Source organism: Poromitra crassiceps, assembly GCF_964638095.1.
Source record: "Poromitra crassiceps genome assembly, chromosome: 2".
NCBI lineage: Eukaryota > Metazoa > Chordata > Actinopteri > Beryciformes > Melamphaidae > Poromitra > Poromitra crassiceps.
The window spans coordinates 91,062,969-91,082,578 of record NC_139624.1 but is presented as its reverse complement, the minus strand read 5'-3'; the positions used below and the strand labels follow the sequence as shown (position 1 = coordinate 91,082,578).

General features: G+C 44.5%; 2 protein-coding genes across 3 annotated transcripts; one reads left to right on the top strand and one right to left on the bottom strand.

Annotated features, from left to right (window-relative positions):
* Positions 1 to 5,928: 5,928 nt before the first annotated feature.
* fbxo45 (F-box protein 45) lies at positions 5,929 to 19,323 on the bottom strand. 2 transcript variants are annotated; one of them, XM_083632288.1, is made up of 3 exons: positions 18,879 to 19,323; positions 8,823 to 9,179; positions 5,929 to 7,568 (listed from the first exon to the last, which is right to left on the bottom strand). In XM_083632288.1, the coding sequence occupies exons 1-3, from the start codon at positions 19,197 to 19,199 to the stop codon at positions 7,362 to 7,364; spliced, it is 885 nt and encodes a 294-aa protein (XP_083488414.1). In that variant the 5' UTR covers positions 19,200 to 19,323; the 3' UTR covers positions 5,929 to 7,361. The 2 variants fall into 2 exon arrangements, with proteins under 2 accessions (XP_083488414.1, XP_083488415.1); XM_083632289.1 differs by having other exon boundaries at positions 5,929 to 7,547.
* On the top strand, positions 11,204 to 12,589 carry LOC310791359 (T-complex protein 11-like protein 1; the record flags this gene model as incomplete). The annotated part of the gene is made up of 1 exon (XM_083653050.1): positions 11,204 to 12,589. One exon carries the CDS (start codon positions 11,204 to 11,206, stop codon positions 12,587 to 12,589), a length of 1,386 nt encoding a protein of 461 aa, XP_083509176.1.
* Positions 19,324 to 19,610: the final 287 nt, after the last annotated feature.

The following is a 19,610-nucleotide window of genomic DNA, read 5'->3' as shown; positions in this document are numbered from 1 at the left end:
CGGAGGCATTAAGGTTTCGGGTTGTCCGTACGTACGTACGCTTTACGTATGTCCGTCCGATTCTTGTTAACGCGATATCTCAAGAACGCCTTGACAGAATTGCTTCAAATTTGGTTGAAATGTCCACTTGGACTCAAGGATGAACTGTTTCGATTTTGGTGGTCAAAGGTCAAAGTTTTTTATTATTATATTTCCCCCCCCGATTTCCCCCTATTTTCTCCCCAATTGTACTTGGCCAATTTCCCCCTGCTGCCCCGGTCGCTGCTCCACCCACTGCCGATCTGGGGAGAGCCATAGACTAGCACCACACTTCCTCCGCCACATGCGCAGTAGCCAGCCGCTTCTTTTCACCTGACAGCGGGAGCTTCACCGGTAGGACATAGCACGTGGGAGGATCATGCTATTCCCACCAGTTCTCTTCCCTCCAAACAGGCGCCCTGACCGACCAGAGGAGGCACTAGTGCAGTTACTGTCAAAGGTCAAAGTTCAACATCACTGTGACCTCACCACTGCCATTTTCATGCTAGTTAACGCGATATCTCAGGAACACGTTCACGGAATTGGTTCAAATTTAGCTGAAACATCCACTTGGACTCAAGGATGAACTGGTTAATTTTGGTGGACAAAGATCAAAGTGGAAACCAAAGCAGAACTCTTCATTGATTAGATCTGTCGGGGTTTGAAAGCTTGATGCTGCTAATAAGTACATTTTATCCCAATTCTGTGCTGGTCATATTCTTTTTTCAAAAATGTCAAGATGGTGGCCTTCTTCTGTGTTTTTCCATGTGCTTCCACCAGAGAGGTGGCTGTGTAGCGCTGTGATGGCTGGGCTCAACAGCACAAAACACAGGATATATTAAAGATTTATTAGCAGCATCGAGCTTTTAAACCCTGGCGGATCTAATAAATGAAGACTTCTGCTTCGGTAGGTGGCTTTGGAACGTCTCTGTGACACTTGTACGACGAGCAGATCGCCATGTTCTGCTGCTTGGGACTTTTCTCAGCACCTCACACCTTGGAGAAGGTGACTGTGGAGGGAGAGTCAAGCAAGCGAGATAAACACGACACAGTTAAGCCCCCTGCTTTGCTGTGGCAGTAAAGTTTGTTTGGTGTGCTCTGCTTTTCATCTTTTGGGACAATGGAAATGGACTGTGGAAGAAAATTACAAAAAATACAGTATATCAAAGTGCAGTCCAATATATACAACACACACACACACACACACACACACACACACACACACACACACACACACACACACACACACACACACACACACACACACACACACACACACACACACACACACACACACACACACACACACACACACACACACACACACGAATTAGGTCCTGAGAGATAAATAGGAATTTACAATCCACATGGTGTAAATTAAAGAGAATAATATAAAGAGAAAGAATTGAGTAAAATATTCTGATAAGAGAAGCAGCATGTAAAGTCACATAATGCAGTCCAGCTCCAGCTACTTTAAGTCATGTATGGGGGGGTAGGGGGTGGAGTTCATGTCAGTCAGGGGATTCTGGACTGTTGTTGAGCCTGCTGGGATGTGGGGGGTAGAGTCCTTAGTAGTGGAGGCTTTCTAGCCTTGTTGATGAGGCGGATGGTAGTTGGGAAGAAGCTGTTCTACCAAAAGGAAATGTTTGGCTTCTCCCCATCACTTATTGATAGAACACTTATTGATAGAACACTCATTGATATAACACAAGAGACTTTTTCCTGGCTCAGAATGGGCCTTTGGGGGGGTGAGTACGCACGACGGTAATACCGTTGTGCTTAGACTACGTTTGGTTAGTGTATATAGTATAGTCAGGGTTACCCTGAACACAAATATATCAGTCATTGTCAGAAATGATGCAGCAATGTGTTTTCACAGCACCCACAAGTTTCAGACATAAAGTAATTTCAATGTACAAACGTGGGACTATAACTTTGAAATTCTCTAAAAAAGGATAGAGTAAAAAAAAAAGCTTGATTTTGAGTTGGTGTGTACTCAGGGTTGTCCTGAACTCAAATATGTCTTTGTCAGGATTGTATTTATTTTTTGCCTAAAACCTCTTTGGGAAGCACCAACAATTCCTCTATTCAGGAAAAACCCTGAAGTGATGCAAAAGCCTACGTGATTAAATGTTAAATTAAGAAGGATGGTGGAGTCAGAACTATGTGATAGGTGTCGGGTGTCAGAGGGTGCACTATCCTATGCTTTTTGGTTTTGTCCTTCACTATCTGGATTCTGGGCCAAAATATTTAATTTGCGACTCTAAGGCCTATAAAATAACCCTTCAGCCGGAGGCGGAACTCGCCATCTTCGGCTGCTCAGAATCCTCTCTGTTCCTCCCTACGGCTGTACAACAGTCTCTGACTCAGGGGACGACTATCACCAAGAGACTCATTCTGAAAGAGTGGAAGTTCCCCTCTCCACCTTCTTTTCAGCTGTGGCTGACGGACATGGTCTTGGTGATACAGTACATATGGAGAGACTCCGGTTCCTGAGGACCAATTCACTTAGGAAATTCACAACTATCTGGGACGCATTTCTAGCCTACTTACATGAGGTTAAGAGCGACAAGTAACTTGCTCAACTGACTTTTCATGGACCCCTTGCGTGGGATCCCACACACATCTCTCACAAGCACATAAGGACTTGACGCGGCTGGTAGCGCCATGTTGTAGCATGAATGTTGATATATGTATGTTTTGTTTTTTGTCTGAGTTTTTGTTTTCTATGTTCTGAAAATTACAAAATAAAATATGGGGGGGGGGGGGGGTGAAAGGATGCTGGAGCACCCTCTTGAGGCTTCAGTCACCAGTATTGGGGTTTTCTGTGGCCATTTGCTGAACATGTACTCTGCTGCACTCTTGTGGAATCAGAATATATTGCACATATTTGGGGTAGAGGAATGAATGAATCAAAACCATTTGGAAGTTTTCTGTTAGTTTCACATTGTTGATAAGTCCTTAAAGATCTGGACATTTGTATTTTTTTTTTTTTTTATCATTTTACACAATTATTTGTCAAATGTGGCCATCTTATAGCTATTATGTATTATTGTCTCAGTGTGTCTTGTCTCATTATAAGGCAGATATTTTAAATGCATCTGGCCACCCTGTACTAAAGACATGCATTTATAGGGAGTTTATAACTGTATTGAGGCATATTTCTAAAGCAATAAGCTCATGAGAACTGATTTGATTCAACCATTAATGTCTCTTTAAAGTCTTTTGAAATCAACATTTTATATTCAATTTCATAATAAAACAAATATTTTCTTCTTCTCAAAAGGAAGCACCACTAATTACTTAAAAGCTCTTCTCTGTGCCTTTTTCCCTTAATTGAAACAGCTTGTATTTGAGTCAACTAATACATAGTCACACATTTTCAGGTCAAATTATGCAAATAACTATTTTATGCAAACACATAAAGTATAAAATACGATGAATCTCCTGTGGGTAAATTGGGTTGTCGCAGCAAATTTTCTAAACTACTACACTCGCTCGATTCCTAGGTTGGAGGCTCTGGAGATGATGCACCATGGCTGGAGTTACGGGAATTGCCCGCTCCGCGTGCTCCCAAAGTCGTGACAGACAGACACTGCCCACCCATAGGCGCCATCATGCAACTGTGCGCCATTGGCTCACACATCACAGTTGCTCGAGTGAGATCACTGATGACATCACAATTGTGCAAGTGACATCACTGATGACATCACAATTGCTCAAGTGACATCACTGATGACATCATCACTGATTACATCACAATTGTGACAGACACTGCCACCACAGACACTTAGCCAATTTTAACTAAAGATTTGTATATATACAAAAAATATATATCATTTTGATCATGTGTGTATTATAAAATTTATTATTATGCATTAATAATGTATTATGGATGTTGTACAGGGAGAACCTACAGGCCATATAAATCAGCCTTGAAATAAATCGACCCTGCCAAATATGAATGGGGCTAAATGTGAATTTATTATTATTATTATTTGATTTTATCCCATTTTATCCCCAATTGTACTTCGCCAATTATTCCCCCTGCTGCCCCGGTCGCTGCTCCACCCTCTGCCAATCTGGGGAGAGCAGAAACTAGCACCATGCTTCCTCCAAGACATGAGCAGTAGCCAGCCGGTTCTTTTCACCTGACAGCTGGAGCCTCACCGATTTTTTCCAACGTCCTGCCAGTGTTGTGTATCTGATAGTGATGGAAACGGGATAAGGCTTAAGCAATCTAAAATGTCACTTATGCACAGTATATGTAGCTTATCAACTGACGCTGAGGTATAAATGCCCTGTGTGTACTCACAAACACAAACACAAACACGTTAAGCACTCAAGCCATCTTTATTGTCACATCTACCGCTGAGTTGGCACCATGTAGACTTTATTTTCAGGCCTCGCGACCCCCCCCCCCCCCCCATCTATAGTACCGTGAATAAAACCGAGAAATAAATATTGTGTAATACTACAATAGCACATTAAAAAGGATACACAGTAACATTATACAGGTGTAGTTTCCAGTCTCTGTGGGGGAGAGGCTGTAGTCCGGAGGCCAATAGAAAGGCCTGTGCATGACTATTGAAAGCATCCCAGACTTGCCTATAGAGCGCCAAAGTCATGCCCACTTCCGGTTTAGGCATACACACCAGAGCCATTCGTCAGCCATTCTTTTTTCCATCTACATTTCGTAAAATGCTTATAAAAATATTTGTAATTTGTCAAACCAAGGGATTCAGCTACTGTATATATGGACTCACAAGAAACTATGTCACATTTCACTCGGACCGAAACTCTTGATAAAAAAAATATATACACATTTTATTTTGAAATTTTGGTCAGAGTGAAATGTTACATACAGTATATGGTCTCTCCCAAATAGCTGAATCGCTTGGTTTGACCAAGTAAAAAAAAAAGAAACGCATTTTATGAAATGTAGATGGAAAAAGGATGGCGGATGAATGGCTCTGGTGCGTATGCCTAAACCGGAAGTGGGTGTGACTTTGGCTCTCTGTATGCAAATATAACATCAGGTGGCTTTGTTTTGGCATGAAACCATTATGATCCAGTCCTTGGTGACTGTTTCATTTGTGTAGTTAACCGTGATGAGTTGCTTCCACTGCCATATATATATACATTGGCTAGCCTTGGATTATAACAACAGTATAATTTGTTAAAGGGATAGGCCAACTTTTTGGGAGATTCACCTATTTGCCATATTGTCGACAGTAACTGGATAATGTGGATGCCTTTATTGTCACTTTGCATTCCCTACAAATGGCGGTACAGCCCTCGCTGCTACTTTCCTAGCGCTACAATGGTACTGTAGTGAACGGTACAGCTGCCTACTCCCGTTCAGTCGCCCAAAATACACATTGCAACAGCAACAGAAACACTCACATGTACATGTTGTGACTCGTGTACTCACCACGCGATGGAATATTAATCCAAAATTACTGGAAAGGGCCATTTTCAAAGTAAATCCACACACCGAGATCTAACAAAGATTAGCCAAACTAAACAAGAGTCCCTGAAGTTACTTCCTCATTTGCCATGAGGCCCTGTACACAGCGCATGTGCTGTATTTCCTTTGAAAATGGCCGTTTCCAGTAACTTTGGATTATTATTCCATCGCGTGGTGAGTACACGAGTCACAACATGACTCACATGTGAGTGTTTCTGGCGCTGTTGCAATGTGTATTTTGGGCGACTGAATGGGAGTAGACAGCTGTACCATTCACTACCAGTGGCGGACTGCATAATCGGGCATGTCGGGCAAATGCCCGGTGGCCTGGCCTGGCCTGGCCTGCAAAAAAAAAAAGTTTTTTTTTTTTTTTTTGCAGGCCAGGCCAGGCCACTCACTGAACAGCAGGCCAGGCGCCGCCTACTGGTTTACTAGTGGTTTTATTACTTTATTCAGGTTTAAAGGCTTCAAACGGCCCAAATCGGGCTTCAAACGGCCCAAATCTGGCTTTAAACGACCCAAATTGGGCTTCAAACGGCCCAAATCTGGCTTCAAACGGCCCAAATTGGGCTTCAAACGGCCCAAATTGAGCTTCAAACGGCCCAAATTTTTCGCCGGCACACGCGTCGGCCCGTATCGGCCTGGCCTGCTTGGTATCTAATGCCCAGCCTGAATTATGATCCCAGTCCGCCCCTGTTCACTACCATTGTAGCGCTAGCAAAGTAGCAGCGAGGGCTGTACCCCCCTTTGTAGGGCTCTGTGACGATAAAAGCATCCACATTATCCTTACTGTCGGCAATATGGCAAATAGGTGAATCTCCCAAAAAGTTGTCCTTCCTGTAACATGATAAAGTATTTGCCACGGTTCATAATAGAGTACCACAGGGAGGACATCTTTGTGTAGGCCAACCCAGAAGTTAGCATCATGCTGGTTCCCTCGTCTGGAAGTCAAGAGGATTTTTGGATGGGGATTTTGTTTAGATGCTTGAAATAAGGTCGGCGCTTTTCAGAAGTTGATGAAACTGCGAATGTGATCTTTGTGTTCAGCAAGATCATCTAAACCATACACCTTATTTCAGGCATCCAACCAAAATCCCCATCCAAAAATCCCATTGACTTCCGAGACGAGGGAACCAAGGACCCTAAAAAGATGTTCGAATTTTGCATTGGGGCCGGACTTTATTGCCAGTTCTAGTGACTTGGGAGGACAGGGTAAGTCCCACTATAAACCATCACATCTGTACGGTTATACCTTTGATTGAATAATGCTTCCACAAGATGACATTACGTGATGTTGACTGATGCCCAGTTCGGTCATGTATCATTGGTGTAGTTAGCTAATCTAGCTCTGTCTTGGACAAAATGGGCTTGAGTTGAGCTATAATGCAGCTATAATGCAGTTCCCTCCAAGCTTCCTGGTTCCCTCCAAGCTTCCTTGGAGGGAACCAGGAAGTGCTAACTTCTGGGTTTTAAGACTCATTCCTGCGGGACTCTATTGTTTTGGCCTGAATGCCTGACACTTAACGATGTCCTCCTATCCTGTAAATAAAACAGTCCAGCAGCTGAGGTGGACGTCCATGGGGATACAGAAATACCTTTATGGCAGTCCCCCCCTGTCCCTTTTTCCCTGTAGTTTGATCACACAAAAAAGCTTCGCCTCTGGGTTCAGTTCTGGCTGGAGTAGAAAGCCCAACAGTCCCCCTTTGTGTGTTTGTGAACAAAGTCTGCTTGGAAGAAACTTGACCGTGGACCACATGGCCTAATAAAACCTTTTGACAAGTTGAGAATGACAGGTGGGCAGTCCTAACCCTAACAAAACAAAAAAAGTCTGGGTGCGCCCGCTAGTTTGATAGTAGCACGGATTGTCCTGCGTCTAGCCGTCCAGAGGGTTGCCCAGGTAGACCATGGTGACTTCGGTGTTTCCATACACGGCGGACACGGCGGGGAACAGGCAGGCTTTAGGCAGTCCACGAAACGCTACTCCAAGGAACTCAAAGCCCCTCTCGAACGCCAGCGTCTTGTCATCCATGTCTAGAATTACTCGTATTCTCTCCCCAATCTGTGGACAAACAGGATCACACTGTACAGTTGGATTAGACACTCACAAAAACCAAGGCAAGTGCAGTCACCCTTTGAGACTCATCAATATCAATATACATTTTTAAGCGGTGCAATCGCTTCTATAAGTGGAAATGTGTGTTTGTGGGGTGATGTGTGTAGGCGAGATGTGTGCACCCAGAGTTTGCGAGATTTAGCCTAGGCCCCACCCCCAGCTCCCAGTTAGAGCGGTCACTTTTTAATCGAAATTCGAATGTAACTTTGAATGTGGGGGGGGGGGGGGGGACGTTCGATATGTAATTGACCCATCCAAATTAAAATAATAATAATAATATTGTTTTTTTTGCAGCGTTTTTAAAAATGTAATTCATTGATGATCCAGCAGAGGGAGCTCCGCTCTAACAGCTTGACCTATCCTGACCACCTGACATGTCTTGACACAAGTCAAAATGGAGGCGGCCGATACAGACTGATGCAGACAACAACAAAGCCAGGAGCGGACAATCACAACACTACCCAGCAAACATTTTCACGTATAACGACCGTCTTCTGCACGTCAAACCACTACATCTAGTCAGGGTCTAATTATATATCCGGAGCGACGTAATTCGTCTACTTCCCCACAATGTGGAAATATGCCGCTCCCACAACGGCCATGTTCAGAAACCATGTCGAGTAAAGAAGACGCCCTTATATCGATAAAATACATTTCTTGGATGATTGCATCATAGCCTTTGTTTTTGTGTGTTTTATTGCTGTTTAATGTTATTTCTGAATGTAAATTCAAACCCGAACTGAATTAATTAATTAACGAGCGATGAGGCTCCCCTGCATAGATAATTATTTTGAAATAAACACCACCAAAAATTATTTTAAAAACGGCCTCAATGTTTGACAAAGCAAGCTAGTTCTGTTTGTCATCTTAAATTTATGAGCTTCAAAAATATATTTAGCATTCAAATTTCACAATAATCTTTCAACAGAATGAAAGCCAATGCTTTATTTTACTCAAATCTGGTGAAGCCCCAAAACAGCCAAAATCAATATTTTCTCATCAAATCAGGTGCTGTTGTTCTGTGCTACATGTGCCTGATTTTGTCAGAGCAGCTCACATTTATTTACATGAAAATCTTTTGAGGTTATCATTTTAATTTCTGGAAATCGCTGTGCGCAGGTGGAAGTTCAGACTGATCCGTGGAGCGAAACAGTACGTGAGTTCAGGTGATCAGGATGGATTTACCAGGCTTAGACACAAACACTCAGACACGGCTCCTACCTGGTATTTGGGCGCGTTGTTGCACTGGGGGAAATTCCCGTTGACCTCCCCATTGTGCAGCAAGTTGTTGTCGACGAGGTTCCAGCCCCAGCTCTGGTCGTCGCTGCCCAGCAGAGCCACGTAGCCTTGGCACTGCATGGATGCCCGCTTGGTGGCGATGCCGATCACAGCCACGGTGCCGAGGGGTCCTTCCCACCATATCTCCCAGGCGTGCCGGCCCTCGGAGAAGCCGATCTTGCCGCGCGCGCCATCCGTGCTCTGGGCGATGGGGTTGCGGTGCAGCGTGAAGCCGTTCTTCTTCACGTAAACGTTGCGCGAGCAGTCGTGCGAGCTCAGTGCGTGCTGAAAGGACTTGAGCTGTAAAAGTGGAAACAAAACCATCAAGGACATTAAAGGAGAATTCTGTTTTTTTTTACACCCCGGACCTTATTTCCATCTTAAAATATGATGTTTTACTCACCCAGATAACTTTGGTTTCATTCGGATCCTCCTAGAAGATATTCAGCTCTGAGTAGAATCCTGGAACAGGCCAAAACTGGTGAAAACGGGGCATGCGAAATACACTCTGTAAACAACATATTTTCTGTCACGCCGCGGTTCATTATGGTTGTTATATAATAGAGAGAACATGAATTAGCGATGTAACGAGCCTCCGTGCTGCTGACAGCCTGCTCTGTTTGCTGTCTGTCACATAGATAGCACCGCTAATTCATGTTCTCTATAACAACCATAATGAACCGCGGCGTGACAGAAAATTTGTTGTTTACAGTGTATTTCGCATGCCCCGTTTTCGCCCGTTTTGGCCTGTTCCAAGACTCTATCGGAGCTGAATATCTTCTAGGAGGATCCGAATGAAACCAAAGTTATCTGGGTGAGTAAAACATCATATTCTAAGCTGGAAATAAGATCCGGGGTGTAAAAAAACAGAATTCTCCTTTAAGGGCATTCACGTCGACTACTGAATTTTCGTAGTCATCGACTAGTCCCACAAAGTAGTCGACTAGTCGATTAATCGCGGGAGATATATATATTTTTTTCACCCAATAAAAATCATCAATTCCCATCAAAAATGTCTCAAAAACAGCAAACTAATGTAGGGGCGACCAACCTGGGGCTATGTGAAATAGCAGAGTACTCGATTGGCTCTGAGAGGCTGTTTACAAATGAGCCACTAAACCCCAGCAACTTCTTTCTGTCTCAAATACCTTCAATTCTGTTTATTTAACATGGCATTTTGTAGAAATGATTGATCAAACAAAAATCTATGTTAAATTTATTTATTTTAAATATTGTTTATTCATAAATCTGGAAATTAAAGGTCCTATCCTATCTCTGTTACCTCTATACCTACAATACTTTTATTTTAAGTCTCTGTGTACAATAAGAAAGCTACGAAGTGACAACTACATCTGACTGACATACAGTTATCCTCCTAAACTCCACTAAGAAAGTTGGAAAGCCCTTGTGGCTGAGTGGTTAAAGCCGCCTTCTTTGCAATCCGAAGTTCAGTGGTTCGAATCCACCACTGGGTTTTAGCAATCTCTGTCCCAGGCCGTAGCTTCTTTACAGGTCCGGTCCGGTACAATGTAACTATGAATTACAGTTGAATATACTGACTTCACTTTACAGGTCTGGTACCATGTAAGTACATATGAACTACATTTGAACACTCACTCCATTTTACAGGTCCGTTACAATATAACTACATATGTACTACAGTTGAACAAACTCACTCACATTTTACAGGTTCGTTACAATGTAACTATGAACGTCATATAACTATTGGTAATTATTGTGTAATTTCATTTGGTGTTTATGTGTAGTTTTATTGCCCCCCCCCCCCCCCCCCCCACCCCACACACACTTCTCCAAACCAAAGTTACGCCCTTGCTGTCAACAATCACGAACACAAGCCGCAGAGTACAAATAACAGCATGGCTTCGATGCCGTCAAGTTTTGGGGCCGATGACATCACTTACGCACAGAGCAATGACATCACAATTGCTGATCAGTGATGTCACTCACAGATTGATTGAGTGACATCACTGGTGACATCACAGTATCACCAGTATGATTATGTCATCATCATTATTGTGGCCAGTGGTGACTGATGATCATAAATCACTGATGATGTCATCGCACGCCGCCCTATTCCAGTAGTAGTAATTGCATCACATCACTGGTGACATCTTACTGATGAACGTGCCCTATTGCCGGCACCTAAATGCTCGAGTGACATCACTGGTGACATCATCACTGATGACATCACTCACTAATGACATCACAATTGATCGAGTGACATCAGTAATGACCACTTCTATGCAAGTCATATCAACAGTGATTTATGACAGAATGACATAGTCATTGTGACATCATCAGTGATGACAGAAATCCGTCCCTGCAGAGGCTATAAGGCGGGCCGGTTTGTCTCTATGGAGGAGTTGATGGAGACGGCTAAACGAGTTACCAACATGGCTTTGGCCCATGAAATTATGGTCAACCAGGCTTTTCAAGTCAAACCTGTAAAACTGGCAGAGGGAAGCTTGGAGAGCAGAGTGAAGGAGATCGTGCACAAGGCATTCTGGGATTGTCTGGAGATTCAGTTGAGCCAGGATCCACCGGCGTACGACCATGCCCTCAAACTGCTGGCTGAGATCAAAGAGACCCTGCTGTCGCTGCTGCCGGGCCATGGCCGTCTGCGCACCCGCATCGAACAGGTTCTGGACCTGCCTCTGATCCAGCAGCAGGCGGAGAATGGGGCGCTGGATATCGTCCAGCTCGCCCACTTCATTGTGGGTATGATGGGCTCACTGTGTGCCCCCTGCAGAGACGAAGACATCCACAAGCTGAGGCAGGTAACCCAAACTGTGCCTCTGCTCAAGGCGATATTCTCCATTCTGGACCTGATGAGGATGGACATGGCTAACTTTGCCCTGAGCAGCATCAGGCCCTATCTGCTTGCGCAGGCTGCCGAGTATGAGAGGAACAAGTTCCAGGAGTTTCTGGAGAAACAACCCAACGCCTTAGACTACACAGAGAAGTGGCTTGAGGACACAGTGAGATGCTTAAGAGAGACGGCTGCTTCTACTGGAGCTTCATCCGACTCTTCTAAACTACTCCCCCTCAACGTCCATAATCAGGCCTACCTACGCCTGCTGAGGTGGGACCATGCCTCCGTCCCCTTCCCAGAGACGGTGTTGATGGACCAGGTTCGCTTCCAGGAGATGCAGCAGGAGGCGGAGAGCCTCGTCCTGCTGTCCTCAGTGCTGCTCATTGTCTACACCACCACAGGGGAGGCCATCTCAGGCCTGCCGGGACTGATGGATGCGCTTAAAAGCAGCGTCGAGGCGATGCTCGCAGACATGCACACGCCGTCTTTTAGTGCACAGGAGGCCTTGGCGACCATCGGGGAGAGACTGTGTATTGAGCTGAGTCAGCATCTGTGCCGGCATGGCTACTCTCCGTTCCATACTGACCGACAAAGCGTTCTGAAGGGACAGATCTCCGCTGCCGTCCAGCCAGACAACACTGTCCACACCCTGATGGAGTGTCGGCTCCAGACTTACCTCCTGGCTTCCCTGGAGTCCAATCATCAACGTAAGACCCCTCCTCCTATCCCGCGGGGCCTGGCTCCGGTCAGCAGGGAGCTGATGGCGCTCGCCGGCCGATTCGCTCGCCTGGTCAACTTTAACAAGCTGGTCTTCTCCCCGTTCTACCAAAGGATCCTTCAGGATGTACTGGCGGTGAGTCCCGGCACAGAGAAATAAACACTGAACTATGGAGCTGACAGCAGAACGGAGTACGAGCGATCTGGCAATGGTTAAGGTTTAGAGAGAAAGGTGTTGAGGAAGCTGAATTGTAGCCCGTGTCCAAACAACTCCCCAGATCCTGCACCTCATCATAAAAAAACACACAATGCTGCTGGCTGCCATCTCAGCTGACTCACAGCGTTGCTTATTTATATCCCTTATGCCTTCAGGACCTGTGCACCACCATCATGGCTGACACCTCCCACCTCGGACACAGACTCTGAAATGCTCCCCCTCTGCAAGAGACTGAGGTCTGTCAAGACCAAAACCTCATCACCAGAACAGCTTCTCCCCAACTGCCATCAGCCTCATGAGGCTCGAAAGCCCCCACTACTAAGGACTCTACTACCCAATATCGCCCGAGCACAGCGGGCTCAACAACAGGCCAGAATCCCGCCACTGACATGAACATACCCCACCTCCCCGGGCTCCCATATATCATCACTATAAAGACATCTGATTTGTGTGTGTGTGTGTGAGATGTATATTGGACTGCACTTGAGATTTCTTTGTGATTCTGTCTTTCTGTATTGTTTTATCTTCTGACTAATGTGACCACTACGATTACACTAAGTCAAATTCCGTGTATGTAATCTGATTGCCTACTGTGGCAATAAAAGTGATTCTGATTTGATAAACTCTCAGGCCTCCAATTTGCAACCCTAAAACGTCCATCTCTCACATTCACTTGTGTTACTTGAATACGTACAGTATTACTAATGGTTAGGGAGTAGTGTAGCTCAAAATTATAATAGCGTGCCAGGCAACTGACTGCATGCTGTCAAATGATGAACGGTTCTCAAGATAAACCGCTTTTTGTGTTGCCAGTAGGTGGCATTATGCACGTATCCGAAATTGGGCACCGCACTCCATCTCGTTCTCGGCAGCGCACTCCCCAAGTTTCAAGTAGATTGGATGAACGGTTCTCGAGATAAACCGCTTTTTGTATTGCCAGTAGGTGGTGCTAGGACTATGTCCGTCGGGTTCCCAGCAGCGCACTCCCCACGTTTGACGTCGATCGGATGAAAGGTTCTCGAGATAAACCGCTTTTTGTGTTGCCACTAGGTGGCATTGCTCTTTCACAGCCATGTTGGCAGGTGTGTGTGTCCATTGTGAACCAGCAGTAGCCTTATATCACACATGGGGAACATACGGCCCGCGGGCCGTGTGTGGCCCGCGATGGAATTGCAATTTTTTTTTTTTTACAGTGCACCTGAACGCAACATGCAAGATACCCGCTGAATAAGTGTCCAAATGTTCATGTCATTCCGGCAAATACTCTTCTGTTATAGCATTTCAGTCTGGAATATGGAATATCTTTCAATAATCTTTATGACTAAAAGGCTAAAAGTAATCTCATGTGTAAGAAATGACTGTTCTACATTGAAGTAGAAATTAAAAAAATTAACTTGTTGGTTTTGGATTTATTTAGCTTCAAGAGTGTATTTTTGTTCATGTGACCCTCAACACAGGCTTTGAGAATCCCGGCTACTTACTGATACTTGTGCTTAAATTAACCCACTCATATTCTGGTTTATTTCAAGAAAATCATTTCGGCTAGTGGAAATTCTAATTGGCTGGTAACTTTCAAATCTAGCAGCCATATTGGCAGGTGGTGAAAAAAGTTAATTAATAAAAAGTGGTGACATAGGAGTGAGGGAGAAAAGGATCAAATATTGGTGGTTAAGACTGAATAATGACATCACAACTGTTAATTTAAAATGAGTTATTCTTCTAAACCTGGCTTCAAATGCCCCAGATTTTTCACGCTGGCGCTGTTCAGCATTTTTTTGTGGCCCTCTCTATCATCAAAGTTGCCAGGCCCGGTTCTACGGGGGTGCAAAAGCATGCATTGCACCCTTATTTTAATTGTCTGCATGCTCAGTTGAAAAGTAAAAAAAAAAAGAATATATATATTCAATCAGGAGAGGCCAGTTGGTAGGATTAGACAAACTTTATTTAGCAATCGGCGTGCATGGCAAATGCTTTGGCGCTTGACTCCATTGGCCAGTGGCGCTGCTCTTGAGGCAGAGGAGGGCGCCTTGGCCAGTGGCGCTGCTCTTGAGGCAGAGGAGGGCGCCTGCATGGGCTAGGAGATCCCCCCCCCGTGGGGGATCAGGAGTCAAGACTCGTTGGTGGTGGACTGGGGAGGTGGGTGGGGCAAAACAACGCTTCGGGGCCGGCTTCAAGGGAGATGGACTGCCGTGGGCTGCTGCTGCTATGGTCGGCCAGAGAGAGAGAGGTGACGTAGGACCCTTGCTATATATATGAGGATTAACTGACGTCATGTTTGACGTCATAGCAGACGTCATACTAGGATTTTTTGACCACGTTGAGATCGGATTACGCGTGAGTGGCCTTCTGCTTGAACTATGGTCTGGAGACCTCACTTCAATCAGGAGAGGCCAGTTGGTAGGATTAGACAAACTTTATTTAGCAATCGGCGTGCATGGCAAATGCTTTGGCGCTTGACTCCATTGGCCAGTGGCGCTGCTCTTGAGGCAGAGGAGGGCGCCTGCATGGGCTAGGAGATCCCCCTATATATATATATATATATATAAATGCTACAGCTGCACACTTACTGTTTTAAACTTGAATTATAGTTGTTGTTTTTCTTTGTTCTTTGATGTGATTTTATGGCTTTTTGGCACCTATATGTAACCTTTTAAGGTTGAGATAATTGTATTATCATTATATGGTCCAAATATTTCAGTAAAGCACTTGAAATATTCTTGCTTGGGTGGTATCATTCTACTTGAAATGATGGTCAAATGCATTATTTTTAGTAAAATAACATGTAAAATTTTTCGGTGGGCCCGGCCTTTAGCCGGGCATCTGCACCCCTTCCTATCTAGCATGCACCCCTAGTCATCTTGTTCTGGAACCGGCCCTGAAAGTTGCCCATCCATGGGTTACGGCATGACAATATTTGTTCGGCCCCCGGCAACAATCTGGGTTTCTCATGTGGCCCCCCATGAAAAATAGTTGCCCACCCCTGCCTTATATTGTTATGTAGCCTTTCTGATGCTATAGACTATATATATATATATATATATATATATATATATATATATATATATATATATATATATATATATATATATATATATATATATATATAATATAGTCTATAGCATCACAAGCACAAAAATAGGTCATCCCTGCGGTACTCTATAGTATACTGTAGAGTACCGCAGGGATGACGTATTTTTGTAGTCGGAAGGCGGAAGTCCTAGACATGTTGGATCCTCAGGGGAAAGGCTATGGGGTTTTAGAATGGGTATTTCGTTTAAATGCATGAAATAAGGTCTGCGGTCAACAAAAGTTTATGCAAGTGATCCTTTGTGTTCAGCAGGATAATCTTCACAAACGGTGACTACATTTATCACTTGAAATGTTTTCTGAAAATCACGTAATTTTTTTATTTACGTTTCAAAAGCCATAAACGTGGTCCATGTTTGTGAAGATTATCCTGCTAAACACAAATCACCACTACTGGGAAGCAGGACGACCCTCACGTCCAAAATGATCTATTTTAAATGTGTGTGCTGTGTGAAGCTTTGCAGAAATGAAATAAGCTCAAAGCCATGAGCGTTTCAATCCAGCAACACCGTAGCCTGTTGGCCGACACATACGGAGCAGGTTCGAGCTTCATTTGGAAAAACTGAAACTGCATGATGTTTTTTTTCACACGATCATTCACATCGACTATTTATATAATAATAATCTGTCACGCTGGCTTTCTGTCTCTCTCCCCCGCCTCATCCCTCATGAGCTGGCTACTTCATGGTAGCCTGGGTAAACCCATCCCCCACGTGACCTGCTCTCAGACCTGTTCTCAGTCACCTAGTGACTGGGAACTGAGAGAGCAGGTCGTGTGGGGGCTGGGTTTACCTAGGCTAACTTCATGGAGCTCTGGAGGGGGGGGGGGGGGGGGGGGGGGGGACCAATCCGCCCATGAGACTAGGTAGGAGCCTTGTCTCAGAGCCGGATTGTAGGAGGGTCGCGGGAGCGCGCATAGCTCACCAAAATGTGTTCATACATACACCGCCACCACCCGGGGCCCCTCTAGATAACTCCCGAGTTCTAAGGCATGTCTGAAAGCGGTTATGGACTGCTTGCACAGGATTTTATGTACAGCATCTCTTACAAGCACCTTATGCGGCTTGTAGCATCATATTGTAATGTTGGTTTGTGTGTGTGTATGTGAGTTTGTTTTGCTTTTCTCTGTTCTGAAAATTTAAAAATAAAATATTGAAAGAAAATCTGGCATTTTTCTGGCTGACTTGCTTCTTGAGAGGTACACAACTCTTAGTACATGGCTACAGGCCTTTGATGACTCACTAGGTTCTTGTGGTCCATTTGGCAAACAAGTGATCCACCAAACAGCGCTTTATGTCAATCATTGAATCAAATCTCAACTTTTACAATCGGTACTTCACACGGATGACTACCCCACCCTCATCGGTAGGTGGAAGAATATTGTGGGGCATAACAGGCAAAACAATTCTAAAAGTTTAAATTGTATTGACATAACCCAGCAAACATTTCCTCTACCTGTGTCGCCGTCGATGTTAACGGATCCAATCCAGTAAAGGTAGAGATGACTGGAGCACACGAAATCACTGGCAAACAAATTTAATAAGGTACAAAAACTGACGTTTCGACGCGAGCAGCGTCTTCTTCAGAGTCAAGAGCCAATCCAGTGTTTCCCCTAGAAATATTTCAGGCCTGGAGGGATTTCGAAACGTACCCCGACCGCAACGGTGGGGGCCCTCGCTGGCGACTTTTAGCTAACCTGTTCACATCTATGTTCGCAATGGCATCCCAAGTATCATCATACTATTATGGGATGCGATGCGAACAGTTGTATTATGGGATGTGCGTTTCCCAGGCAATGACACACGTTGACATGTTTTGGAATAGCGCTGCACCCTGGCACAATGCTCCTAAAAGCAAAATGCTTATTGTTTTGAATGATTTGGCCTCTTCTATTACTGTCAACACTGTCAACACCAGTATTGTTGTATTGTAATAATATGCCATAAACTAAAGATTTATTGAAATTTTGGAGAGAGCAGGAATTTGAACTACGTAACTTGTGATTGCAAAGCACACAGGCTTAACCACTCGGCCGGCAGGGCTTACTGAGTTTCAAAGTGGAGTTTGAGAGGATAACCAAACCTTATGTCAGTTAGTTGTAGTGATCCCTATGAAGCTACTGCAAATGTGTTATTATACACAGAGACTTGGGAAAAAATACTGAAACTTTGTTAGTTGTAGCTTGAAAGACAGGCAATATTGAAGGCATTTCTGCAGCTCTTTTCCGGCTTCGTCGGGGATCCAAACAGGCACAATTGGCTGTGTCTGCCGGTGAAGCTCCCCGCTGTCAGGTGAAAAGAAGCGGCTGGGAAGTTTTGTTTGGTGTAAGAGTGGCACCAAATTAAATCAATTGTTTCAGCAAGTGAAAGACAGACATTTAGCTAACACAAGTGTAGGCTACTACGTGCTGTCAAGCTGTGGAATGGTTTACCTGATCCCATTAGGAGTCGGAGCTTAACAATTAACATAAAAGGCATTTTTAAAGAACATTATAAGTAAACAGGTTGTATTATTATTATGCTCTATATGACTATGTAAGGTGTACCTTTTAATTGTGGATATAGGTAATTCTATAAGGTCTAGGCATTTGTCATGGTATGCATAGGAATTTGTGTTCTAATATATGTGTACTTGTATCGACAGTGTACTGCTATGTAGTATTAGTATGGCGTAACAGAACATGCAAAGGAACCTGAACTGAAGATCTTTTTTGTATGGTCTATTGATGTGGATGTATTGAAACTCTAAGATTGAATGATTGGGTGGTATGGAATCATGTATGCATTCCAACTTCCATGATTGGAAATTGGAAACCCTTATTCGTGTTTAGCTTGCACCTGTGTTTATTCTGCCTTTTCGACACAAAATGGCCCCCGTGAAAAGGGTCCAGTATAGGCTGTTGTTGTGATGTTGTTGCTGTATTATGTCTTCGATCAATATGTTGAATGTATGTTTGTTCTCTACTGTATTATGTTTATGTTAAATGTGTTTTCTGTGTGTGTCTGTCTGCTATGGGCTTGAGGAAGAATAGCCCAATAGGGCTAAAAGAGACCAAAATCGGAGGCATTTAAATGACAGATATTTAAATGGACTTCGGCGTACAGTGCCGTTCTCCACACATCAGAGGGTACATTGGTATACCTACTTTCCCCTTGTAGGTCGGCAGGTTACACAGGATGTCAGAGCGCATCGCCTCCTCGCTGAGGCTCCGGGAGCAGAGGCTGCGCCACACCTCGCTGTTCTCATCCGCCAGCATGTAGTTCCAGTGCCAGCAGACCAGCGAGCAGCGCATCAGGTCGTCCAGGTCCAGATAGGAGAAGATATGCTCCAATACCCGAGCGGGCAGCCTCCCGGCCACCCCGGCCCCTGCGCTGCCTGCCCCCGCTGCAACAGCGTAGGAAGACCCGGCGGAGCTGCAATTGGCTGCGGCTGTGGAGGAGCCTCCTCCGGCGGCCGCTCCAGACATTATAGGCCCGCTTTTTGATCGACGACACCAGCCGAGGGAAGATGTTTGCCCTACACCATAGATGGATACCTAAAATGTCAGCATTTTATCCACGAAATCACGCATAAGCTGCATAGGCTGTAGTAAAAACACAACACCCTGCCCAGCAGTTGCCCGATCTCGCGAGAGAAACAAGCAACCTTCGAATACCTTGTTGCTTGTTTCTCTCGCGAGATTTGGCAGCTGCACCCTGCCCTGAAAGGAAGCGATGCGTCAAGGTCCTGGAAGAAGAAATACATTTGTTATAGATATCAAAGAGAAATGAAAAAGCGTTTATGAATATGTGGGTAATGAAAGTTATGTAAATAAAGTGGGCTAAACGCAGCTAGTTGATTCATCGTCAGACTAAGCGAAGCGGCAGTCTATGTCTAA